This window comes from Trachemys scripta, chromosome 8 (genome assembly GCF_013100865.1).
Source record: "Trachemys scripta elegans isolate TJP31775 chromosome 8, CAS_Tse_1.0, whole genome shotgun sequence".
Taxonomy (NCBI): Eukaryota; Metazoa; Chordata; order Testudines; family Emydidae; genus Trachemys; species Trachemys scripta.
The window spans coordinates 89,025,427-89,046,697 of record NC_048305.1 but is presented as its reverse complement, the minus strand read 5'-3'; the positions used below and the strand labels follow the sequence as shown (position 1 = coordinate 89,046,697).

Genomic DNA, 21,271 nt, shown 5'->3' with positions numbered 1-21,271 from the left:
TAAGTGACCATCAAGAAAAGCGAGAGACAAGGTGGTAATATCTTTTATTGGCCCAACTTCTGTTGATAGAGACAAGCTTTCAAGCTGCACAGCGCTTTTCTTTAGGTCTGAGACACTCTGAGTACCTTTCCCAGACCTAAAGAGCGCTGTGTAGCTTGAAAGCTTGTCTTTTTCACCAACAGAAGATGGTCCAATAAAAGATATTACCTAGTCCACCTTGTCTTTCTAAATTCTGGGACCAACACAGCTACAAAACAAAAATACCGCAAACATCAAGAAAAATGAAATTTTCAGGCTTAATGAGTTTTACAAATCAGACATTGAAGGAACATAGAATATTGGAGTTTTGTAACTAGAAATGTACCTTTTCAAAGTCAAAAAAGCAAATTACGATAAGTGCACTGAAGAGAATCGTCACGATCTTTTGAACATTCCATGGAAGGTAACAGGAATATTCATCTCCACTTCAGCCCTGGCAACTTCACTCATATCCTTTGCATTCAGGATCAGTAGATAGGCAGGCTTCTGTCCTGCGCCAGGGTTAACAATTACACTCAGAACGACACCTAGCAAGCAGAAGTAAATATGATTTATATAAACAAAAAACACATGGCATTCAAGGCACCACACTAGGCTCTAACGCGGGCACCCACTAACCTGTGAGTGGCAAAACTATCAGTTACTTCCAGAATCCTGGCAGAGCATAGCTATTACTAAAAGCATGGAGGCCATAAAACTGTTATTGAAAGGAAAAGGCTTTTCTTCTTCAGAAAGCATTCTGGATTTTTACTTGCTTTTCCAATAAGCCAGTGCTTTTCTGATTTCTGAGGCAGGTTCGCTATAGCATGGCAGCTGCAGCCCAGTTGTATACAATGTTTTAAAAGCAGAGCTTTATTCTCAAGGTGACCATAAAAATGATATTGTAAGATCCTGTGACAATTGACCCTCAGTAGAATTCATATCACATTAGAAGTAGAAAGGGAAAATTATTTGCCTTATAATTAAGGCTAAGATTTTGTCATGCATATTTTTAGTAAAAGTCACAGACAGGTCATGGGCAATAAAGAAAAATTCATGGAAGACCGTGATCTATCCGTGACTTTTACTAAAAATATGCATGACAAAATGGGGAGCTGCAGGGTCCCCACGCCACTGGTGACTTCAAGCTCAGAGCATCCCCGCCACCTGCGGTAGCTCTGCTTGGAGCTCCAGGGCACCCCTGCTGGCTGCGGTGCTCCATGATCTGGTGCTGCGGGGTTGGCATGGGTGGCAGGGACCCTAGAGCTCCCAGGTGCCGGGGGCTCAAGTCACAGAAAACTCAACATGAAAGTCATAGCCCTATTTTAATTCTACTTTTCTGATCCTCACTTCTGGGCTGAAGTGCAAGATGGGCAGAACTCCCCTACCTCTTAAGATTTTTTTTTTTGGCAGCCAGTCGAAGCAGGATAGAGCATGAGACGTGAAGGCCCTATTTCCTTCTGCCTATCACTCCGTTGAGTCCAACTAGCCCTCTTCACTGAGTTTCAATCTGTCTCCATGCAAGTGGCAGGAACTGCTGACAGTGTCCTTAAACTCAGGCACTGGTACATTAAGCCCACATGCTGATAGCAGAGTGCCACAGCAATACTGAAACATGAGAAACAAGCACCTGGTGCAAAGAAACAAAAATACTGATGCATGGAAAACAAAGTCACTAAGATACCAAAAAATTATCAGTGACTCCTGGGGGCAGAGACAGGTGCTGCAGCACCAAAGAACAATGTCAAAACTCTTGGGACAAAGTCTGTAAAAATGTAAGCACTGAACCAGAGCTGATGTTCTCTAATTCCGGAAAGCATGCAAGCGTGTGCTTAAGTTCTATTTAAGTAAATAGCAGTTAAGCATATGCGTAAATGCTTTCGTGAATTGAGCACATAAATGGAATCAAAATTTCACCCACTAAGTCAATGGGAGATTTAACTGTTGACTTCAATGGGGTCAGGATTTCCCCCAATGTCTTTTAACCATATTTTGGGAGACAGGATGATACAGGAAACCATCGGGATAGCTCCTTACCTTTACTAGTGCTGCTGCTGACACTCAGTATTGGGGCGCAGGAGTATGGCTGCACAGATCCAGCTTGCATTATGCCTTGTGCAAGTGGGGTGCTTTGCATCCTACACGTACACAACCACTAAACTCACTCCTCTCCCCCCCACATTAAAACTATAATGACATTTGTTCTTAGGTTTATATTTTCATAAAACTCTGCTATTGGAATTGCTTCTAATATTGTAATTCCTGATAGAAATGCTCAAGAGCAGGGACAAATTCACAACACCTTAGAACTCTTGCTTCCTCAGTCTTGGGCTCTGGTCTATTTTCAGAAACTCCTCCCAATTGTTTTAGACAGTTCTGCTTCACAGTAATGAAAACAACCCTTGTTTGGGGCACACTTTGAGTGCCTCAGTGTTGTTATGGCACTTCGCTGCTTGATGCCTCTCTTTCACTTGGCAATTTATTGACTGTGCATCTAAAGGACTTGGCATTCAAGATAGCTCTGGGTCCCTGGGTCAGTGGATACAAACTTATAAAAGAATCTAATTGAACAAAAGTAAACATAATCTAAAATCATTTACCGTCATCCTCTTCCAAGGCGTCTGGATGTGAAACAAAGATAGGCTCTGATGGATATGAGTCTGGTTCCTGCCACACCCAAGTCTCTTTCGTTTTAACATTCAGCTTACAAAGCTGCAAAAGGGAGAAAAATCATCTCAGTACTGCTCCTTGTTAATTTTGCCTTAAAATAACATGCCTTAAGTCAAACGTGTCCTCATTAGAATATCAATAGTTACCCTGTCTGGAACAAAGTGATTCAATCCAAGGCCATATGCATACGTATAGGGTTTTCCAGCATATTTCTTATAATTGATTTGTGGAAACTCAAAGGCTAGAAAATGAGAGCACACATTTGCTGGGATTAGTGGGTTTTGGATTTAGTAAACTGCTTTTGCTGCCTCTGGCTGAGGTTCAGAATTAACATCTTACCTTGGCGAGCCCCAGAGAAAAGAATCTCTGGTTCCAGCCAGATGGTTTCATCACTGTGCAGAGTTGCAGTTGCTGTTGTGTAGGGCAAGGTGACTAAATTCTTACCCGTGTCGGCCTAGAACAAAGAAGCAACAGGTTTTGAGAAACAAAGAAACAACTGCATTCCAAACGCTGTTTATTTTCTGCATTTTTGCACCACACACAGTCTAATGTTTATTTTTTTTTGCACACCTGCAATGCAGTTAGTGACGTACAGTAACTCCTCGCTTAACGTTGTAGTTATGTTCCTGAAAAATGCGACTTTATGCAAAACGATGTTAAGCGAATCCAATTTCCCCATAAGAATTAATGTAAATGGGGGGGGGCTAGGTTCCAGGGAAATTTTTTTCGCCATACAAAAGATATTCTATACATATACAGTATACGTTTTAAACAATTTTAAACAAACCGTTTAATATTGTACATGGCAATGAATGAGTGTGAAGCTTGGTTGAGGTGGTGGAGTCAGAGGGTGGGATATTTCCCAGGGAATGCCTTGCTGCTAAATGATGAACTAGCACTCGGCCGAGCCCTCAAGGGTTAATACGCTGTTGTTAATGTAGCCTCACACTCTACAAGGCAGCATGGACTGAGGCAGGAGGGAGGAAACACAATAGATGCAGGGCAGTAGCTACAAACACTTCCCTGCAAAAACTGAACATGATGATGAGCCCACACTATCCAGCTGGAGCGCACCACATGCACGGCTGCACACGTGCTGACTTTCCAAAGTGCAGGGGGATGCATGCATGAGAGAGAGAGAGAGAGAGAGAGAGAGAGAGAGATGTGCATTGCCCCTTTAAGTACACTGACCCCACTTCAAGTACATTGCTCTTTTAAGCAGATCAGCCGGTTCAGACAGTCAGCAACAGCTTCCAGCAAGCTCCCTCCGTTCTGTCCCAGAGCCCTGTCCCCCTCTTCCGCTTTGTGGAGAGGGGGGTACGGAGTGGGGGGGAAAGGAGCGGGGGGACATCCTGATATCAGCACACACACACACACACACACACACTGCAAGCAGGAAGCTCCTGGGAGCAGCTCCAAGGCAGAGGGCAGGGCAGGAGCAGCATGGCAGGGAGGAGGGACAGCTGAACTGCTGCTGGGCCGTAAAGGGAATTTAGGGGCACTGATGGGGATGGGGGCCTGCCAGCTCCCCCTGGTGCTAATCCCCACGAGGAGGGGCTGCTCTTCCAGAGAATCCTGCAAGCAGTGGACAAAGCAGGCAGCTGCCAAACGACATTATAAGGGAGCATTGCACAACTTTAAACAAGCTTGTTCCCTAATAGATCAGCAACGTAACAACAAAACAATGTTAACTGGGACAAAGTTAAGTGCAGAGTTACTGTACAGTAGAACCTTGCTAAGCAGCAAAATTTATAATTCACCTACACAAAATGGCTGTCTCTTTCCGTTTCTCAGTTAACACTTAACAGCAAGGTGCTTTAATGAGAGCTCATCTCCATAAGACTTCATTAGTTTTACAAAACATATAACTGTATATTTCCCAGCATACTATGAAGTCTCAGGACAGAATTGAAACTAAGATATAGTTCCCAAAACAAATAAACGAAGTACAACCTGCAGTTCAGTATCCTTGACTTTTCAGTTGGGATTTACCGGCTCATTTTCCCAACTCGTGAATTCACACGGGTTTCCCATTGGCTAGTATAAATTTATAAGGCTCTGCTGCACTATATCTGATCATGAGCAAAATCCACATTTTGTTTTCCTTAAAAGAAAGGAAACAAAGAGAAAGCTGGGGCCAAATTTTGGTCTGTTATTTAAGTGTGAATCAGGAACCAATGGATTTACATTGGCATGAGATCAGAATCAGGCCACTGGTCCTTAGGGGAGAGGTTTCACAAAGAGAAGTTAGGTACCCAATGTTCACTGAAAGGCAATGGAACACAAGGGCCTAATTCTTCTTGAGAATCTTCCCTAAAGTTATCCTGAGGTAATTAAGTGCTGACATATGTACATGTATGTTTTAATTAAATTATATGAGGTGTATGATATATAGTGCCACTGAAATTCACTGCTTTGAGGCCAATTTACTTGATTGGAAGTATCACCCCTGTCTGTTCTCAACACAGTCAGGATTGAGAGCAAAGATTAGTTTTAAAAATCATCTAGAACAATAAGGGTGAAATGTAAGGGCCTCTGCTTTACAAAATCTATTTGGGGTGGGGGGCACAGGAGGAGCAGATTCACAATGGACCTCAGCACTCTGTTAGCCAGGGAAATTAGCTCTGCAGCCATAGGTGCTGGACCTTGGGGTGCTGCTGCACCCCTTGGCTTGAAGTGGTTTCCATTATATTCAAGGTTTACAGTTTGGTTAAAAGACTCTCAGCACCCCCACTATAAAAATTTTCCAGCACCTGTCTGCAGCTACTCTGAAGATAGTGGATTAGAAGGGAGTAGTAGAACAAACTTGTCCAACACAAGCTGCTTGGTGTGTAAATTCAGAGGCCACAAACCTTGTGTTGAGGCTGGTCGTGTCAGAATCCCAACACCAGACCAGGGGCTGGGAATGGATTTCATCCAGAAATTCACTCCAGCTGTGTCTGCTCTATGCAAATACTCTAGCAAACAAGATGGCTGACAAATTATTCACCCAGCTCCAATCAACATACTACATCTCCTGGAAAATAGCCTATTACACTGCTCTACAGCCAAAATGCTTCTGAAATAAATGTAGTCAAACTTTACTAATTCTGGGTCACTGAGAACGAAAATGATGCTTAAAATTGTTGATTGGCTCTAGTTTTCAAGATATGCTATTGGGTCAGCATATACGACCCTTGACTTGGGAATGGCGGAGGATAAGTGAGTTATAAAGGGAAGGGATCTCAATTTAAACCAGAAATGACTAAAATACATCTTTGACTGGATCTATGAATAAATCTATGACTGGGTTTGGACAGTACTTGCTTTTTAGGCAAAACAATGAATGATGAAATCTGAAGCTGGTATTGCGTCATACATGATATGAATTGCATCATGTTATTCCTAGAAGTCATGGATGATGCAATCATAATGAAGCTTACATCACTCTGCTGAACAAATTGCCCTATATCAGCTCTAGAAATCATACAGTGTCGTGCTCTCTTATTTGTCAGTGTTTGATTTTGCAAAGGGACACATTTCTGTTTAGCCAAAGTGAGCAGAGATGCCTCGTACTTGTGTGAACAGTGCAGATAACGTCTGCTATGTTTGTAGTGAAGTGACTTTTGCATCACAAAAGTGCAGTATAACCACTGTGGTTAAGAAAGCCTATCACCTTTATTTTGGCTGCAAAATTGGAGATCAGGACAAGAGGTGGGCCCCACACATATGCTGCAACACTTGTGCAACAAATCTTTGCCAGTGGTTGAACAGGAAAAGGAAATCTATGCCTTTTGCAGTGCCAATGATTTGAAGAGAGCCAACAGATCATACCAGCAATTGTTACTTCTGCATGGTGCCTCCAGTTGGGAAAGGTATGTCAAAGAAGAAAAAGTGGACTGTGCATTATCCAAACATTCCATCAGCTATACGCCCAGTACCCCACGGAGAAGGACTGCCGGTTCCTGATGGACCAGAATCATTCTCACTTGAGTCAGACAAGGAAGAGGAAGAGGATGAAACTTCTGGTCCTGAACCATCAATGTCACAGGACCCACATTTTCTCCCATCCTCCTCCTCTGAACCACACCTCATAACACAAGGTGAACTGAATGACCTTGTCAGGGATTTGGAACTACCCAAGAGTAAGGCAGAGCTGTTGGGCTCCAGACTACAGCAGTGGAATCTCCTGGCAGGTGATGTTATGGTTTCCATGTTCCGTGACCGTCAAAAGGCTCTTGTCCCATTCTTCTTCATGGAAGGTGATCTTGTAGCCTGCAACAACATCAATGGTATGATGTCAGCCCTCAACATCGTTCACGATCCAGATGAGTGGAGACTGTTCATTGATTCATCGAAGACCAGTCTTAAAGCTGTTTTACTGCATAATGGCAATGTTTTGCCATCAATTCCAGCTGGTCATGCAGTCCATATGAAGGAAACCTATGACAACATGAAACAACTTTTGAGGTGCATAAACTATGACCAACATCAGTGGCAGCTTTGTGGCGATTTGAAGGTTGTTGCTCTCTTGCTTGGTCTGCAGACTGGATACACAAAGTACTGCTGTTTTCTCTGCAAATGGGATAGTCGTGCAAGAGATTCCCACTCCATCAAGAAAGATTGGCCACTCCGACAGTCATTGGAGCCTGGGAGGAAAAGTCTTCAGCATCCACCACTTGTTGAATCAAGGAAGATTTTGTTACCACCCTTACACATCAAGCTGGGTCTGATGAAGAACTTTGTCAAGGCCATTGACAAAACACAAGCAGCTTTCAAGTACCTCCGTGGAAAATTTCCAAGGTTAAGTGAAGCTAAGATAAAGGAAGGTGTCTTTGTTGGTCCTCAGATTCATGAACTTCTTCGAGATGATGCATTTGACCATGCACTGCGTGGCAAGGAAAAGACGGCATGGAAAGCCTTCCAGTTAGTGGCAATAAATTTTCTCGGAAACAACAAGGCAGACAACTACAGGTTGTTGGTGGAAAACCTCCTCAAGGCATACAAAAGCCTTGGTTGCAACATGTCACTAAAGATACATTTTTTGCACTCTCATCTAGATATTTTTCCACTGAACTGCGGAGCAGTGAGCGACGAGCACGGCGAGCGATTTCACCAGGACATTGCAACAATGGAGAAACGCTATCAGGGCAAATGGAGCCCATCAATGCTTGCAGACTATTGCTGGACAGTGACAAGAGATGCTCCATTTAATGAATACAAGAGACAAGCCAAGAAGCGCCGAGTAGATACTGAATAGGACTAAACTATGTACATAACAGGTTTTTGCCTTTTGTTTCATAATAAATTCTATTTATATAACCCTTTTGCTGATTTTTAAAGTGTTACATAGACAGGACAGGTGAAATATTATCATGTAAAGCAACCATAAACACATGAAAAGACCTAGGTTTACAATTTATGATTAAAACTCTACTATCTACACAATATACATTGACATAAAATGTAAAAACTTAAATATCTTAGAAACAGTAGCCAATCAGTTGTTTTAATGGTCATATTTGAATTCAGCACATCAAAATACATAATAAATAGCACATTTTATCTCTGAAGCAGACGACTTCTCAAAAATTGTAGACCAGTGTTATGGAAGAACTGCACTTACACCTTCCACTTCTCTAACTTGGAAAGCAATACATGGGAACTTTCTGTGGGACAGACACGGTTAGAAAGTGCTGGGTAGTTCTATATTTGTATGAAGACAGATTTTTAAGGGGTTTTTCCTTCAAAAGAAATGTAAACTCAGTTAGACTGAAAACAGCCTGCAACAGATTTGCAGGAGCCATGGAGGCTGTAGCATTTCAGAGAACTGAATGTAGTTAAACTTCCCAATGTGCATAGCCCAGTCGAACTGTTACCTTGTCAATGTTTAAGGGAAGGACATATCTGCGAGCTTCGGGCTGAGGAGCTTTTTCTGCATGTTTCTTCACTTCTTCCCAATTGGACCGCAAATTGGCTAAGTACAGATAATTGTAAACAAACTCAAACCTGCACAAAGATAGAATCAGAAATAAGAGCCAGAACAATTGTGTGTCATTTTAGAGAGAAGAGGTCAAAATGCACGTGTTCATTCCCACGCCCGCAACAAGGGAACAGCAAGATCTGTTAGGGCTCCTGATGCAGTGTTCTTTGGGGGGATGTTGCGTGTGCACAGCACTGTTCTCTAATGGATGGAATTAAGAACTGTTCTGCTGCATGTCACAGGCTCTATAGAGTTAGCTGCTTTTGGAGCAGGATAATCCCACTTCTGCACTTGCTGTCACCATGAAGTTTTGAGTGGCCAGGGTGCAGAATCACTGCTGGAAAGTTAAAGTCTATGCTGACAGATTTATTTCTGTATTTCTGTGACTATTGCCTATCATCCTGACAAAATTAATCCAGACTTGTGCCCATTGGACTAGCAGTGGCAGAGGTATTTCAACAATTAATACCATCTACTAAAGTTAACAGTGAACTGAAAGCACTGGTAAATCAGTTATAAAAACTTCACAAAATCCTCCGCACACACTAGTAACTGAACATCTGTGTAAACCAAAAGTGATCAATATGAACATTCTGAAAGAAGATAGTTGAAAAGCAGGTCCTGCTTTAAGCCCTGACCCTGGAAGCTGATTCCCCACAGACAGATCCCATTTCTTGTGGGTCAGCTTAGGGGAATCAGAGCCTTACTTCATTGCTAATACCTAAGTGCCCTGCAGGAACTGACATCAAAAAGTAAGATTTTTCACATATTGTAATGAAACAGTCACACAGCCACAAAATTCTATCACTTTCAGGAAAATAATATTTTGCTTTTAAAAATTAACATTTGCCCTGAAACCCAGTTATTTTTTAGTCTGAACAAAAAAATCAGTCTGCCAACTTATTTTCCTTAACCAGATCACAGCATCGCAGTACTTTATGAGGAGATGTCACTACAGTTTCTGCTTTAAAACTGATTATACTTAGATACTTCCAGGTCAAAATTATTAAGGGCTGGGCTACACTACACAGTTAGGTTGACATAAGGCAGCTGGGGTTCCTCACCTCCCTGCCTGCTGGGAGGCAGGCAGCCTTGTCAATTTCATGACTGGATGAGCCGTGAAATTGACAAGGCTGCCCAGCTCCTGGTGGGGAGCAGGTGGGGGGTATGGGAGGCCCAAGAAGCGAGGGCAGCTGGACCCCACTCCTTGGGGGCAAGAAGCCCGGGGCAGCTTCCAGCAGGGAATGGGGAGGGGAGAAGCGCCAGGCAGCTTTCCTCGCTCCTAACGGGGAACAGGGACCAGATGCGGGGGGGCAGCCCTCCAGGAGCCCGGGAGACTGTGGGGCAGCTGAGCTCCTGGCAGGCAGCTGCCAGCGGAGCTGAGAGACTGGGCTCTTAGGTCAGTGGAAATGCTCCTTGTGAGGACGTGCACCACCAACCCAAGAAGGGTAGTGTGGACATGCACTACCACAGTAATTACCGAAGTGGCTGTAAATCGACTTAATATAGGTCGACTTGCATTTCCAGTGTAGACATACCCTCAGTGTAGTGGTTATCCCTGGTTCCTTAGAAAACAAACTTGCTGCTGGATTATCCAGATAAGCCAGGTATTTTTTCAGTCAGAATGGATTTATAGCCTTGGATGACAAAATCATCCATCCATTCCTGGTTTGCAATCCTACTCTGATTGAAGAAAATGACAAAAATCTCACTAAATGTCAATCACCGAGAATCAGGCCCCAAATAATAGCAATTAGATACGGGAAAGACCCATTAGGTTGCCCATCCCATCCCCTTCTCAGTGCAAGATTTCTCTCAGCACATCTCTAGATTGTATTTACCAATAGCCCTGCCGGCAATCACTTGAGCGCTCTTACATACCCCTTCCAGGTGCAGAGATCCACAATAAGAAATCCATTGTCTTCATAGGTATTAATGTGATGGAAGAGGTTAAAGGCCGAGGTCCTGTATTTGATATTGAGGTATTTTCCTTTTTTTTTATCTGCTACATGAAGCCAGACCTGGAAAACAAAGAAGCATTTTGCTTTTGGCACATGAGAAATAGTGGAGGTATATTTAACATGACACAACCTCACATGTGGCCAGTATGTAACAATGCAATGCAATTTCACTTACCCCCATGGTTTCATTAGACTCAAAGCAATCCATGTAGTTGGCTCCCCACAGACTCCAAGAAGAAAGGAATTTGAGCAGGTTAATTTTCACTGGTGTTTCCACAAACACTATATAGTTTGGAGTCAGCCCAAAGCTGTTCAGAAATACAGTTGGAGCTTGTAAGTTTGCTTGTGGTGATTTCTGACAACAGTATGTTTATACACAGAATGGTAGCTTGTCAAATAGTGGCTGCTTCATTTAAAAGTCAGTTTAATGTTATTGGAACATAATCCTCCTGATATCTGCAAATTCTTAATGTTAGCTGTCGTTTACTGCATGCTTAGCAGTTCTGCTTCCCAGGTATAAAACAGCAAGAGCGTTTGAATAAAGCAGGTTTAAAAAAACCAATCAAATGTTGTGCAAAATATATCTGTCCACATCACAGGACAGTTATACCTTTTGTGTTATTTGCATAAATGACAGTGGGTTCTCTGCTAGAAATGGCTGTTTTCCAATGTGGCTCAAAGGTATGAAATACAGGTTTCACAGCAAGAAAGTCTCACTTTGCTGCATACAGAACTGGTTTATATATTTCATTGTGCTGTTTACAGAAATGGCCTACAATTTACCTGTGCACATAGGAAGGTTTAAATCTATCGCTGCAAGGAAACTGCACAACCACATCGGACTTGTTCATTGGATCTTTCTTGTCTGAAATAAAAATAGTATTTAAATGATTATGGAAGCTGCCCCAGGAATGGCTCAGTAAGCCCATGCTACAAAATGTTAGCTAGGAAAGTTTTTGGCCTTTAACACGAGAAGTATTATTCTCTGAAAATAACATGTACTGTCTTTTTAAAGAACAACATCTGTAAAAAGTTTCTTATAAAAATTTGTAGTTAGATAAGGAAGGGACAGAAAAGAAAAAATCAAATAAAAAAATCATCTGAATACTGAAAAATGATGCAACGTACAAAGGTAACAGATTAATTCGGCACCTGAAGGGATTTCTACAGCCTGAATGTCTGAAGGGCACAGACATTGCTTTTAAGCAATATATAAACTAACCTGCTTGCAGTGGAGGGATCCGTACAATATTGTAGGCAATTGCAAAATTTTTTCCAAAGCAGTTGCCGATGTTATAAACCGTCCCATCGTTTTCAATATGGGGGTGAGCAGTTACGCCATTGATTGAAACATATTTACAAAGGTCCACCTGAAGAATGAGAGAGAGAGGTGACTTGGGGTGAATCATAAGCTTTATCTGGAGGAGGTATATACTTATCATTATGAATGTAATGAAGTACTTGGCTTGGGAGTGTCCTGTTATTTTAGCTAAGGAATGTTCTCATTTCACACCTCGAGGTAAATCATCTACAAATATTTAGAGAAATAGCAGCAATGGCATGCACACAACTCCCATTTAAGTCAAGAGGAGTTCTGTATGTAGAACTGTGAGGTCCAAAGGCAAAGAGTTTAAAAATAAAAAACTGCTTTAATGTCTCACGGATAAGCTGTTGAAGATGGCATTCAGGTTAGAGACAGTTCTGCATCTCTCCACTTGGGGGGGTCAGAATCCTTCCCAAAAACTCTAGCTCTGATCAAAGAAACAACACACTAGATTCAATTCTCGGCCTTGACATAGAAATGTGATTTGTATCCTGCTGTAATCCCTCTATGAGCTACTGAAAGGTCCGCTAAATTGGGGATGGGGTGGAGTGGAGTGCCAGAAGAAAGTGAAAATGGAGGTGTGCTCATATTTCCATTCTGCAGTGGTATAAATGGGTGTAAGGGACCTGATCGTAATGTCTAAGATTAAAGCAGCCCCCTTCACCTTAACTCTGGTGCTACTTTCCAGGGTCTGCAAAGTCTGTATCAGCTCATGCACTCAGATTTGCAGGTGGCTGCACAGGAATATTGTTCTTGTGACAGCCATTACAAAAACAAAATATCCTGGCAAAACAGACAGCAAGCCAATAAGCACAACGATGGCTCCACCCAGGGGGCCAGAGACCGGCAGTACAATTGTGTGTCCAGTGAACATTTTGCCCTGTCACCAGAGCACTGGGACTCCATTAGCACATGGCTGAATGGCAGTCACTGGCTCATACTAAGGATTGCTCACTAGCTGTGTCTTCATTGCCATGCTACTCAAACGAGGTCCTACGGGGAGGATGGCTTTGGGATAAAGGCACTGAACTGGACATCTGACACAGACTTCCTGTGTGGACAAATCACTGAAGGGAGGACGGCACCCAACACCCACTGAATTTCATTGGATTTTGAGCACTCAACTCTGAGAATCCTTTGAAAAATGCCAACCTTAGTCTCTGTGTGCCTCGGTTTCCCATCTCCAAAAAGAGGATGATAGAACAGATCCAGTTTTTTTTTACCCCATGAACATTTTTGACACAAACAAAAAATATTAATTTTTGTCAAAATGTCCATGGAAAATCTTTTATGTTTTTGGTGAAAACTGGAAATCAAAAGATGCTGGCTGCAAATGTGGGTTGTAGTATGTCATGGGAGCTATGCTCCTCATATCCCTATTCTCCTATGTGGGCTGGACCCTCAAACTGGACTACATCTCCCATAATGCCTCACAGTCTCACTTTTTGGTGAGGAGAAGCTGTGGAACATGGAGTGCCTGACTATGGTGCATTATGAGAGATGTAGTTCAACTGGGGATCCCAGCCCATAGAAGAAATGGAACCACGAGGAGCAAACTACAGCTTCCGTGAAGCACCACAATGCTCATTTGTAGCCAAACTCAGTTTTCAGCTGAAAAGTTTAGGTTTTTGGCCAGAATATTTTGACATAAAAATGACATTTTCCATGGAAAGCAGACACTTCTTTATGAAACATGTAATTTTGTGGTGAAAACCCAATTTTCCATTGAAAAACAATTTCAATGGAAAATTTTAAGCCAGCCATAATAATAATAATAATAATAATAATAAAGAGGTGCAGTAAATTCATTTCTATTTGACGTGCTTAGATAATACAGTCTACAAGTACTTAGACAGATCGACAGCAGGTGCACCTAGCTTAGGGCCCAGTCTTGCAAACATGATTGGCATACTGCTTTCTGCTGTGAATAGGCCCATGGACATCACTGTTATCTGTAGAGTTGGCCTTTCATTTTTCATCAGCCATGGTCATGGATCCCAGTCACACTCCTCACCTGCACAGGTGTCTACTTTGTACATGAAGATGCACTTTGGTCACAGTTTGTAAGGCAGAATTTTAACAGAATCCTTTGATTTCAAGGGAGGAATTAATAAGAGGAGCAGAGAAAACTCTTTAAAACAAAGATCCTATTTCCATCTGCAAGCATGATGTAGGCAGCATGCTGTGAAGAGAACATTGTCCCATTTTCCATGATGTCTCAGAACCACTTTAATAAATGATCAAGCTAGTTGAGATCATTATTAAAACTGCCCATTCCAGGTAATACCTTGGATATTACCCATCTGTAATGTGCTGCTGATAGTCTTCATTTTATTTTTCATTCCTCCACATTTTTAAATTCTTAGCCCTGGTCTACGCTGGGGGCGATCAACCTAAGTTACACAACTTCAGCTACGTGAATAACGTAGCTGAAGTCGATGTACTTAGATCGACTTACCGTGGTGTCTTCACCGCGGTGAGTCAACTGCTGCCGCTCACCCATCGACTCTGCTTGTGCCTCTCATGGCGCTGGAGTACAGGAGTCGACGGGAGAGGGCTTGGGGGTCGATTTATCACGTCTAGTCTAGACGTGATAGATCGATCCCTGCTGAATCGATCACTGCCCACCGATCCGGTGGGTAGTGTAGACATACCCTAAGTACAAATATCTACCTGCTTGATTGTCTCCAAAGTCTCTGGGTTAATCTTGGTGATAAAGTTGGTCTCTGTGCAGGCATAGTAATCTTCACCCACTGGGTACACATTAACCAGGGCATTATCAGTGACCTCCACACCTCTGAAGTATGAAAAAAACCTAGGCAAACAAAGTCAACAAATGATCAATGACAGTGGGGCTTTCAAACCATGACACCAAAAACCTGTCACTCTCCTACAACATGCAACTTTCTCAGTCACCTGGAAAATATGTTCTTGCATGGATCAGGGTAAGCACAGGTGCCAAATTCAGTTATCACGATTCTTTTCTCAGTCATTGCTCTTACATAAGCATCAGTCCGAATGAATCTAGAGAAAGCAAAGAAATAGAAGGGATGTAATGCACATGATGACAAAAATGGCTACAGTATTATATAATGAAACAACAACTAATCCCTAAAATATTTAAATGAAACTTGATGTGAAGTTTAAAGAGCTGAGTTTCATAAACATATTACTGCTATCAAGAGGGTCATGTCACATTTCAAGAGTATACAACTCTGAAACCTGCTTCTCTCACTTCCCAAATGCTCAGACATGGGAAACACCTGGGAAGTTGATGACCAGGTAAACTGGAACCCGTCTTAGATTTTGACTTTAATGGGAATTTTGCCTAAGGACTGCAGACTTGAGACTTTTCTTAGTGGTTTTCCAGAATGGCATCAGTCATGTCTTCCTTGCAAGCTCAGATGTCCTATTCAGACCTGGACAGAGGTTTTTTTCCTTGGAAAGTCTCAACTTTTCAACAAAAAATGGAAACCCCCAAACTGAATTATTTTTTAAACTGTTCAGTTTTCAGTTGAATTTTTTTGGTTTTTGGCAGATTTTGCCTGACCAAAACCCACAGAATGTTCAGTTTTTGGTTTTCTCACACACGCACACACTTCAAGGAAAACAGACACTCTCCACTAAAAATGCCTTCTGTTGAAAAATGTTTCAATGGAAAATTTTCAACCAGCCCTAATCATCTTGTATCCTGGATTGATCAGCTTGAATACCAGTCAAGTCTCTGGACCTTCAATATCAAACAAATGCTGATCCTGCCAAATTGAAACAGGTACTTATATACTTTGTCGAATATAAAGTGGCAGTAAATTTTGGGTGCAAGCATAGAACCCCTGATTAAGAACGACAACAGTGTTCTACAGTAATGGTCCAAAACTCTGCACTAACAAGAGGCTAAGTAACAGGGTTTTGACCATTGCTGTAGGACATTGCAACAATTTTCACAGAGGACTTTATTTAACTAAAGGAAGGCAGATTTGTCTAGTGATTAAAACCTGGGATTGAGAATCATGAGTCCTAGCTCTGTCACTGACTCAGAGGAAGTCACTTAACTTCCTTCTTTACCCGTTCTCTCATCTGTAAAATGATCCACTTGCAAAATGCAAGTATTCTGTAATCTTTAAATGGAAAGTGTTATGTTGGTGCTAAGCATAAATATGATGATGTTACCATTATTAACAAATTATAATAATCCCAGCATTAGAGATCTTACAATCAGCTAACCGATTTGAAGTCAAGGTGAATCCTGCAGGCGTCAGAGGGCAGAATGTGGCCCTAACATTTTGTATTTTATCTCTTTATATTTGCTTTGATGTTTTGCACTTACCTGCGATGGTATGTGACATGTCCCTCCTTAAAGTCAAATTTATGAAGAAGCGCTTGGCCATCAAACAAATGATAAAATGGTTCCGAACCAACTTCAAATAAGCCAGGCCCACATCTAAGCAGACTGCCTGTAAGCCATATGGGAATCCTGCCTATAGGAAAGGTAATCGAGAGGTAATTTTGTGAATGCTAATTCCAAGTGCACCATCCCTCTTTCAATCTGAGTTCTCCCTATGTTTATTCATCTCTTCTTTTAAAAAGGAATACTGGGCTCTTGCAATGTCTGAGATCAGTTTTTTTCTTATTCTGCAGACTTAATAGAATAAACCCAAGTATGGAACTAAATAAATCAGCAAATTGTTATTATGCAAAGGAGCAGATTTTGTTTTTTAATGTAGAAGATTTTTTTTAATATCTATTGAATTCCAATCTCTTTCCACCTCCTCTTCAAGTTTTAAAAACGAAAGGAACTTAGAATTTAGTATAAGAGTGAGCTATGGATTTGAATTCTCAATTAAAACTACACCTCTACCTCGATATAACACTGTCCTCAGGAGCCAAAAAATCTTACCGCGTTATAGGTGAAACCGCGTTATATCAAACTTGCTTTGATCTGCCGGAGTGCAAAGCCCCGCCCCCCCAGAGCACTGCTTTACCATGTTATATCCGAATTCGTGTTATATCGGGTCACGTTATATCGGGGTAGAGGTGTATAATGATCTTCCATTATACAGGATCCCAAGTCACCTTACAAACCTAACTAGTTTGATGTACAACTTTATAGAGGGATTACTTCATCCACCACGGAAATACAGCCTCCTCTGAGGTGAAACGCAGCAACTACTTAAGATTGCACAGTAATACCACACAATAGTTCTGGACAAAAGGTGAAGAAGAATACTGCACACGTGTTAAGATGCAAGAGAAATTTACAGGCAGAATGCCAATTTTAGGAAGAACATTGCTCTCAAAGCTGGCGTGTGACAGCAGAGTTACCATCCCTGTTCTTACAGAAATGCCATGGGATCATTAAATGACCACAAGAGGTCAGGTTTTATGTCTCCGAAAGATGTTACCTCCAGCAGTCCAGTGCTTCCTAACAGCAAACTGGGCCATGCATTATTTCAGTACTGACTCTCAGAAAAGAATGTGACCTATGGAACTGTCAGTATTATTTCTTCAGCTGTTAGGTGTTCCTACAGGTCTGTCCTGGTAATGACTCAGCTTGATTAAGAGATCTGATGGGATCACAGCACAGGGTATAAAGGGAAATTGGGCTTGTCCAGCAGCACCTGCTTCCACTACCCTGAGATGTACAGGCCACTGTACTTCCTGCCCCCGTGACATGGGGGGAGGGATAGCTCAGTGGTTTGAGCATTGGCCTGCTAAACCCAGGGTTGTGAGTTCAATCCTTGAGGGGGCCACTTGGGAATCTGGGGCAAAATCAGTACTTGGTCCTGCTAGTGAAGGCAGGGGGCTGGACTCGATGACCTTTCAAGGTCCCTTCCAGTTCTAGGAGATGGGATATCTCCATTATTTTTTTTTATTTATTTTTTTTTTTTTTAACCCATTTACCTTACAGTGCAGCACCCCGGGATCAGGTGAGCAGCATGCAGTGACCCTGGGGAGAAGCACCGGGTTCCGAGGAAGCGTGAAAGGAAAGCATTAGAAATGCACAAACCTGTGACATGAGCAGTTACTGGTGCAGCCAATTCCTCCACGGTCTCAAAAAGCTTCTTGTATCCACCAGCTGGGTGCTCAATTCTGAAAGGTTTTAAGAAAGCTTAGATAAGAGCTCTGGAAATGTGTCAGAGTTACAGGGCTTTGTTTCTAGATGGGATAGTTTCTGACTCACACACACAAACTCTTAACAAAGCTGCACAATCAGCTTGAGGAGAAGAAGTGGCCCTCAGAAGAATGAAGGTTTGAATGGAACCGAGGGAAGCCTGATGAGCTGCATTAACTGATTAAAAATAACACAGAGACTCTGAAGAAAGAGAGTGAGCGTCATCATGTGATTTCACTGCTGGGCATCAGATCTGAACTAATGTTTGTGAATGCCTCAGCCCCTGGTGGCTGCTCTGCAACAGGGCAAAGCCCTAATACTATTGGCAATGGAAGAGAAACCCTGAGGTCAGGGAAGTGGGCTGTGATTTTAGTGCCAAGAGTCACAAGTTCTATTTTCCAGGCCAGCTGTTTGCTGCCAACTGTAATGTGTGTGTCTGGCTAAGAATCATACACTTGATTCTCCTCCTGCCAAGTACAGACTACAATATCCAAGGCACTCTAATATAGACTATACTCCGCACTGCACTGCCCTGCCCTCTCATCCAGAGGTGCAGACCAGCCTCCTGCCCCCCCTACTCAGACTGTAACCCCCCCTGAACAATCTGCACACCCACATTAGCATAGATAGAATATACTGCACCCCTAAACACAGACTGAAATTCCTCCCTGACTCTGATGCAGCCCGCTCTCTAGGACCTGGTCACCTTCTCTCAGTGCTACTGTAACGTTCCCCCTCTGTGTTCCCTGATGCATTAAGGATGCAAGTCTGCTACAGCCAACTGCTACAGAGCGTGGCTCTTTAGCACATGTTGTGGAGACTTATGGTTTCAGCTCTGGAGGTCCCCTGTCAGTCCCTGCTTATGACAACTATCACATTGCTCCTTAGAGAGCAGAGTGCTGAATTATTCCCATATACTGCAACTTCTGAAGTGGGTTTCCATTTCTGAGAATCTAACAAGCTGCAACAAGATGCTACGTGCAATAATCACAGTACGTATGTTCAGGTATCTAGTAAATCCAGCAGATCCAGCTGCACCATAGAGGAGGGAGCCAGACAGTATAACTCCTTCCCCCAATACTCCCCATAGGAGGGGAGAGCTGATATCAGGCTTCATATGCCCCCCCACTTCAGCCATCTGAATTTGGGGAAGGAAATCTCCTGGGAGGAGCCAGCCAGTAGGAGCAGCGATAAGCAGCTGTAGCAGGCACCTTCAGAAGTTGGTGGCATCATCAGCACTCAATAGAAGGGAAAACTCTCCTCTGTGCTGACTGGCTGTTTGCTTCCCCCTTTCCCCGCAGTCTCTTCCCTTCAGCCTCCCTCCATGCTCCCCTTCCCTTAGTATCATCTCCCTTCTTTTCTCTGTCTGGTTAGCTAATTCCCTCCCAGCAAAACTCCACCAAATAAGTTTAAAAACAAACAATCAAACAATTGTGGCACTAACTTGATATCTGCATCCTATTACATTGCTTCCTCCGCTCATGTGCTTTATCTCCCTCGCCTTCCGTCCCCCTCCTCCCCCCGCATGTCTATGTCCTCTATTTAGAGAGAAAGCTATTCAGGGCATGGACAGTCTGCTACTCTGTTTGTACAGTGCCTAGCACAAAAAGGGGCCCTTCCTGAGAACGGGGGCTCCAGGGGCTATTGTAATACAATTACTACATTAATAATAAGCACCGAGTCTCTAGTCCAGAGAAAAGCCTATAGGGATACTCACTGGCTGGACATTTTCTCCCTGATCAAGGATTTGAGCTTTCCAGAGCCAACTGCGAAGTGTGGAAGTCAGAACTATGTGCTGGGTATTTATATGAGTGGTAAGTCCTACTGAAGGGAGAAATAGCTTCAAGGAAATCATCCCAACCAATCAGCTTGTACCAGGGAACAGAAGTTGCTTTCACCACTGAAATCCTCCTGACCCTTTATTTATTATTTGTATTGCTGTTCACACAACAAAGTCTTTGAATGTTTTCCAGAGACCTAATTCCTTCCCAAGCAGAAATGGATTACAAAGAAACAAGAAGGGAAAGAGAGTGCATTTGAGTCACACAGTCTGTAACGTGCTCTGCCCTTCACCACCACCTCCACTCAGACTGGCTCTGTGCATGGCGCTGCTGGATCTGAGCAGCAAGGAAACAGTCTCCCAGTGCACAGCTGAGGGACAAAGAATTCTCTCTCTCTACCCCCCAGGGAGTCTTTGTGGTCCTGTGTATCAGGCACTAGACCAGGCATCAGGAGATCATGGATTCTCTTCCCAGCTTTGCCACTGACCTGCTGTGTGACCTTGGGCAAGTCTCTTCATTTCTCTGTATCTGTGACCCTGTCTGTAAAAGGAGGATAACATCACTTACTTTTCTTTGTGAAGCCATTGGATATCTATAGATAAAAAATGCAATATCGGTGTTTAGCTAATAATCTTATGTACTATTCCTGGTGAGTCTGCCACTTCGCTACTGATCCACTTCCGATCCCCACCACATTCTGATTGAGCACTGACCACTTCCCACATCTACCTGCTCCTAATTCCATCCCCCATCCTTGTGCCATGGATGACTTCTCTTCCTAGCCTCAGTGTACCACGCATCTGCTACCATCTGTTTCCCCCCTCATGTTGGGCCTGCCACTGACTGCTGTACTGTGACTGGCCTTAAAAACTTGCTACACTGCAGTAGATAATACCTTAAGCAAATCATGTTACCTAAGCCCGTGCAGTACTCCCCATAGTAAGAATAAGATAGTTCAGGTACTGTGGGTCAGGGACTGTCTGTACCTTTTGTCTTGCTACTGTGTCTTGCTTATCAACATAAAACAGAAGGGTCTCTTCACTTCCATGCAGTGCTTAGCCTGATTTAATGGTATAATATCTAGCTAAACAACTTAGACCTAGAATAAAAATGGCATATCCTCTTAACCACAGGCATGCAAACTCAGAACACACTGCTGCTTCATTACTCCCGGCTGGGAACTATGTCTTAGCGAACATATTCCATGCACATGGCCTGTTGACTGCCTGCACACATATCTCTGTTAGAACAGACTGGTGCCTATCATACATCGACCAAACTCCTGCATGGGTCAACACTATAGCAGACATATTTCTATTGGAAAACCATCTCTAGTGACTGTGCTGTCACATGGCACCACATCTCCTTAAACAGGATGGAACATACCGATGCATCTTTGCCACAGAATGATTACCGGCTAGTTTATACAACCATTCATGGTGA

At 42.8% G+C, this 21,271-nt stretch overlaps 1 protein-coding gene across 1 annotated transcript; it reads right to left on the bottom strand.

The window, feature by feature from the left end:
* Positions 1-217: 217 nt before the first annotated feature.
* RPE65 (retinoid isomerohydrolase RPE65) lies at positions 218-19,808 on the bottom strand. Its single transcript, XM_034779374.1, has 14 exons — positions 19,765-19,808; positions 17,943-18,025; positions 16,263-16,413; positions 14,852-14,959; positions 14,609-14,750; positions 11,834-11,981; positions 11,395-11,476; positions 10,787-10,919; positions 10,532-10,671; positions 8,547-8,676; positions 3,028-3,142; positions 2,835-2,929; positions 2,619-2,730; positions 218-566 (listed from the first exon to the last, which is right to left on the bottom strand). The coding sequence occupies exons 1-14, from the start codon at positions 19,773-19,775 to the stop codon at positions 415-417; spliced, it is 1,602 nt and encodes a 533-aa protein (XP_034635265.1). The 5' UTR covers positions 19,776-19,808; the 3' UTR covers positions 218-414.
* Between the last annotated feature and the right edge of the window lie 1,463 nt (positions 19,809-21,271).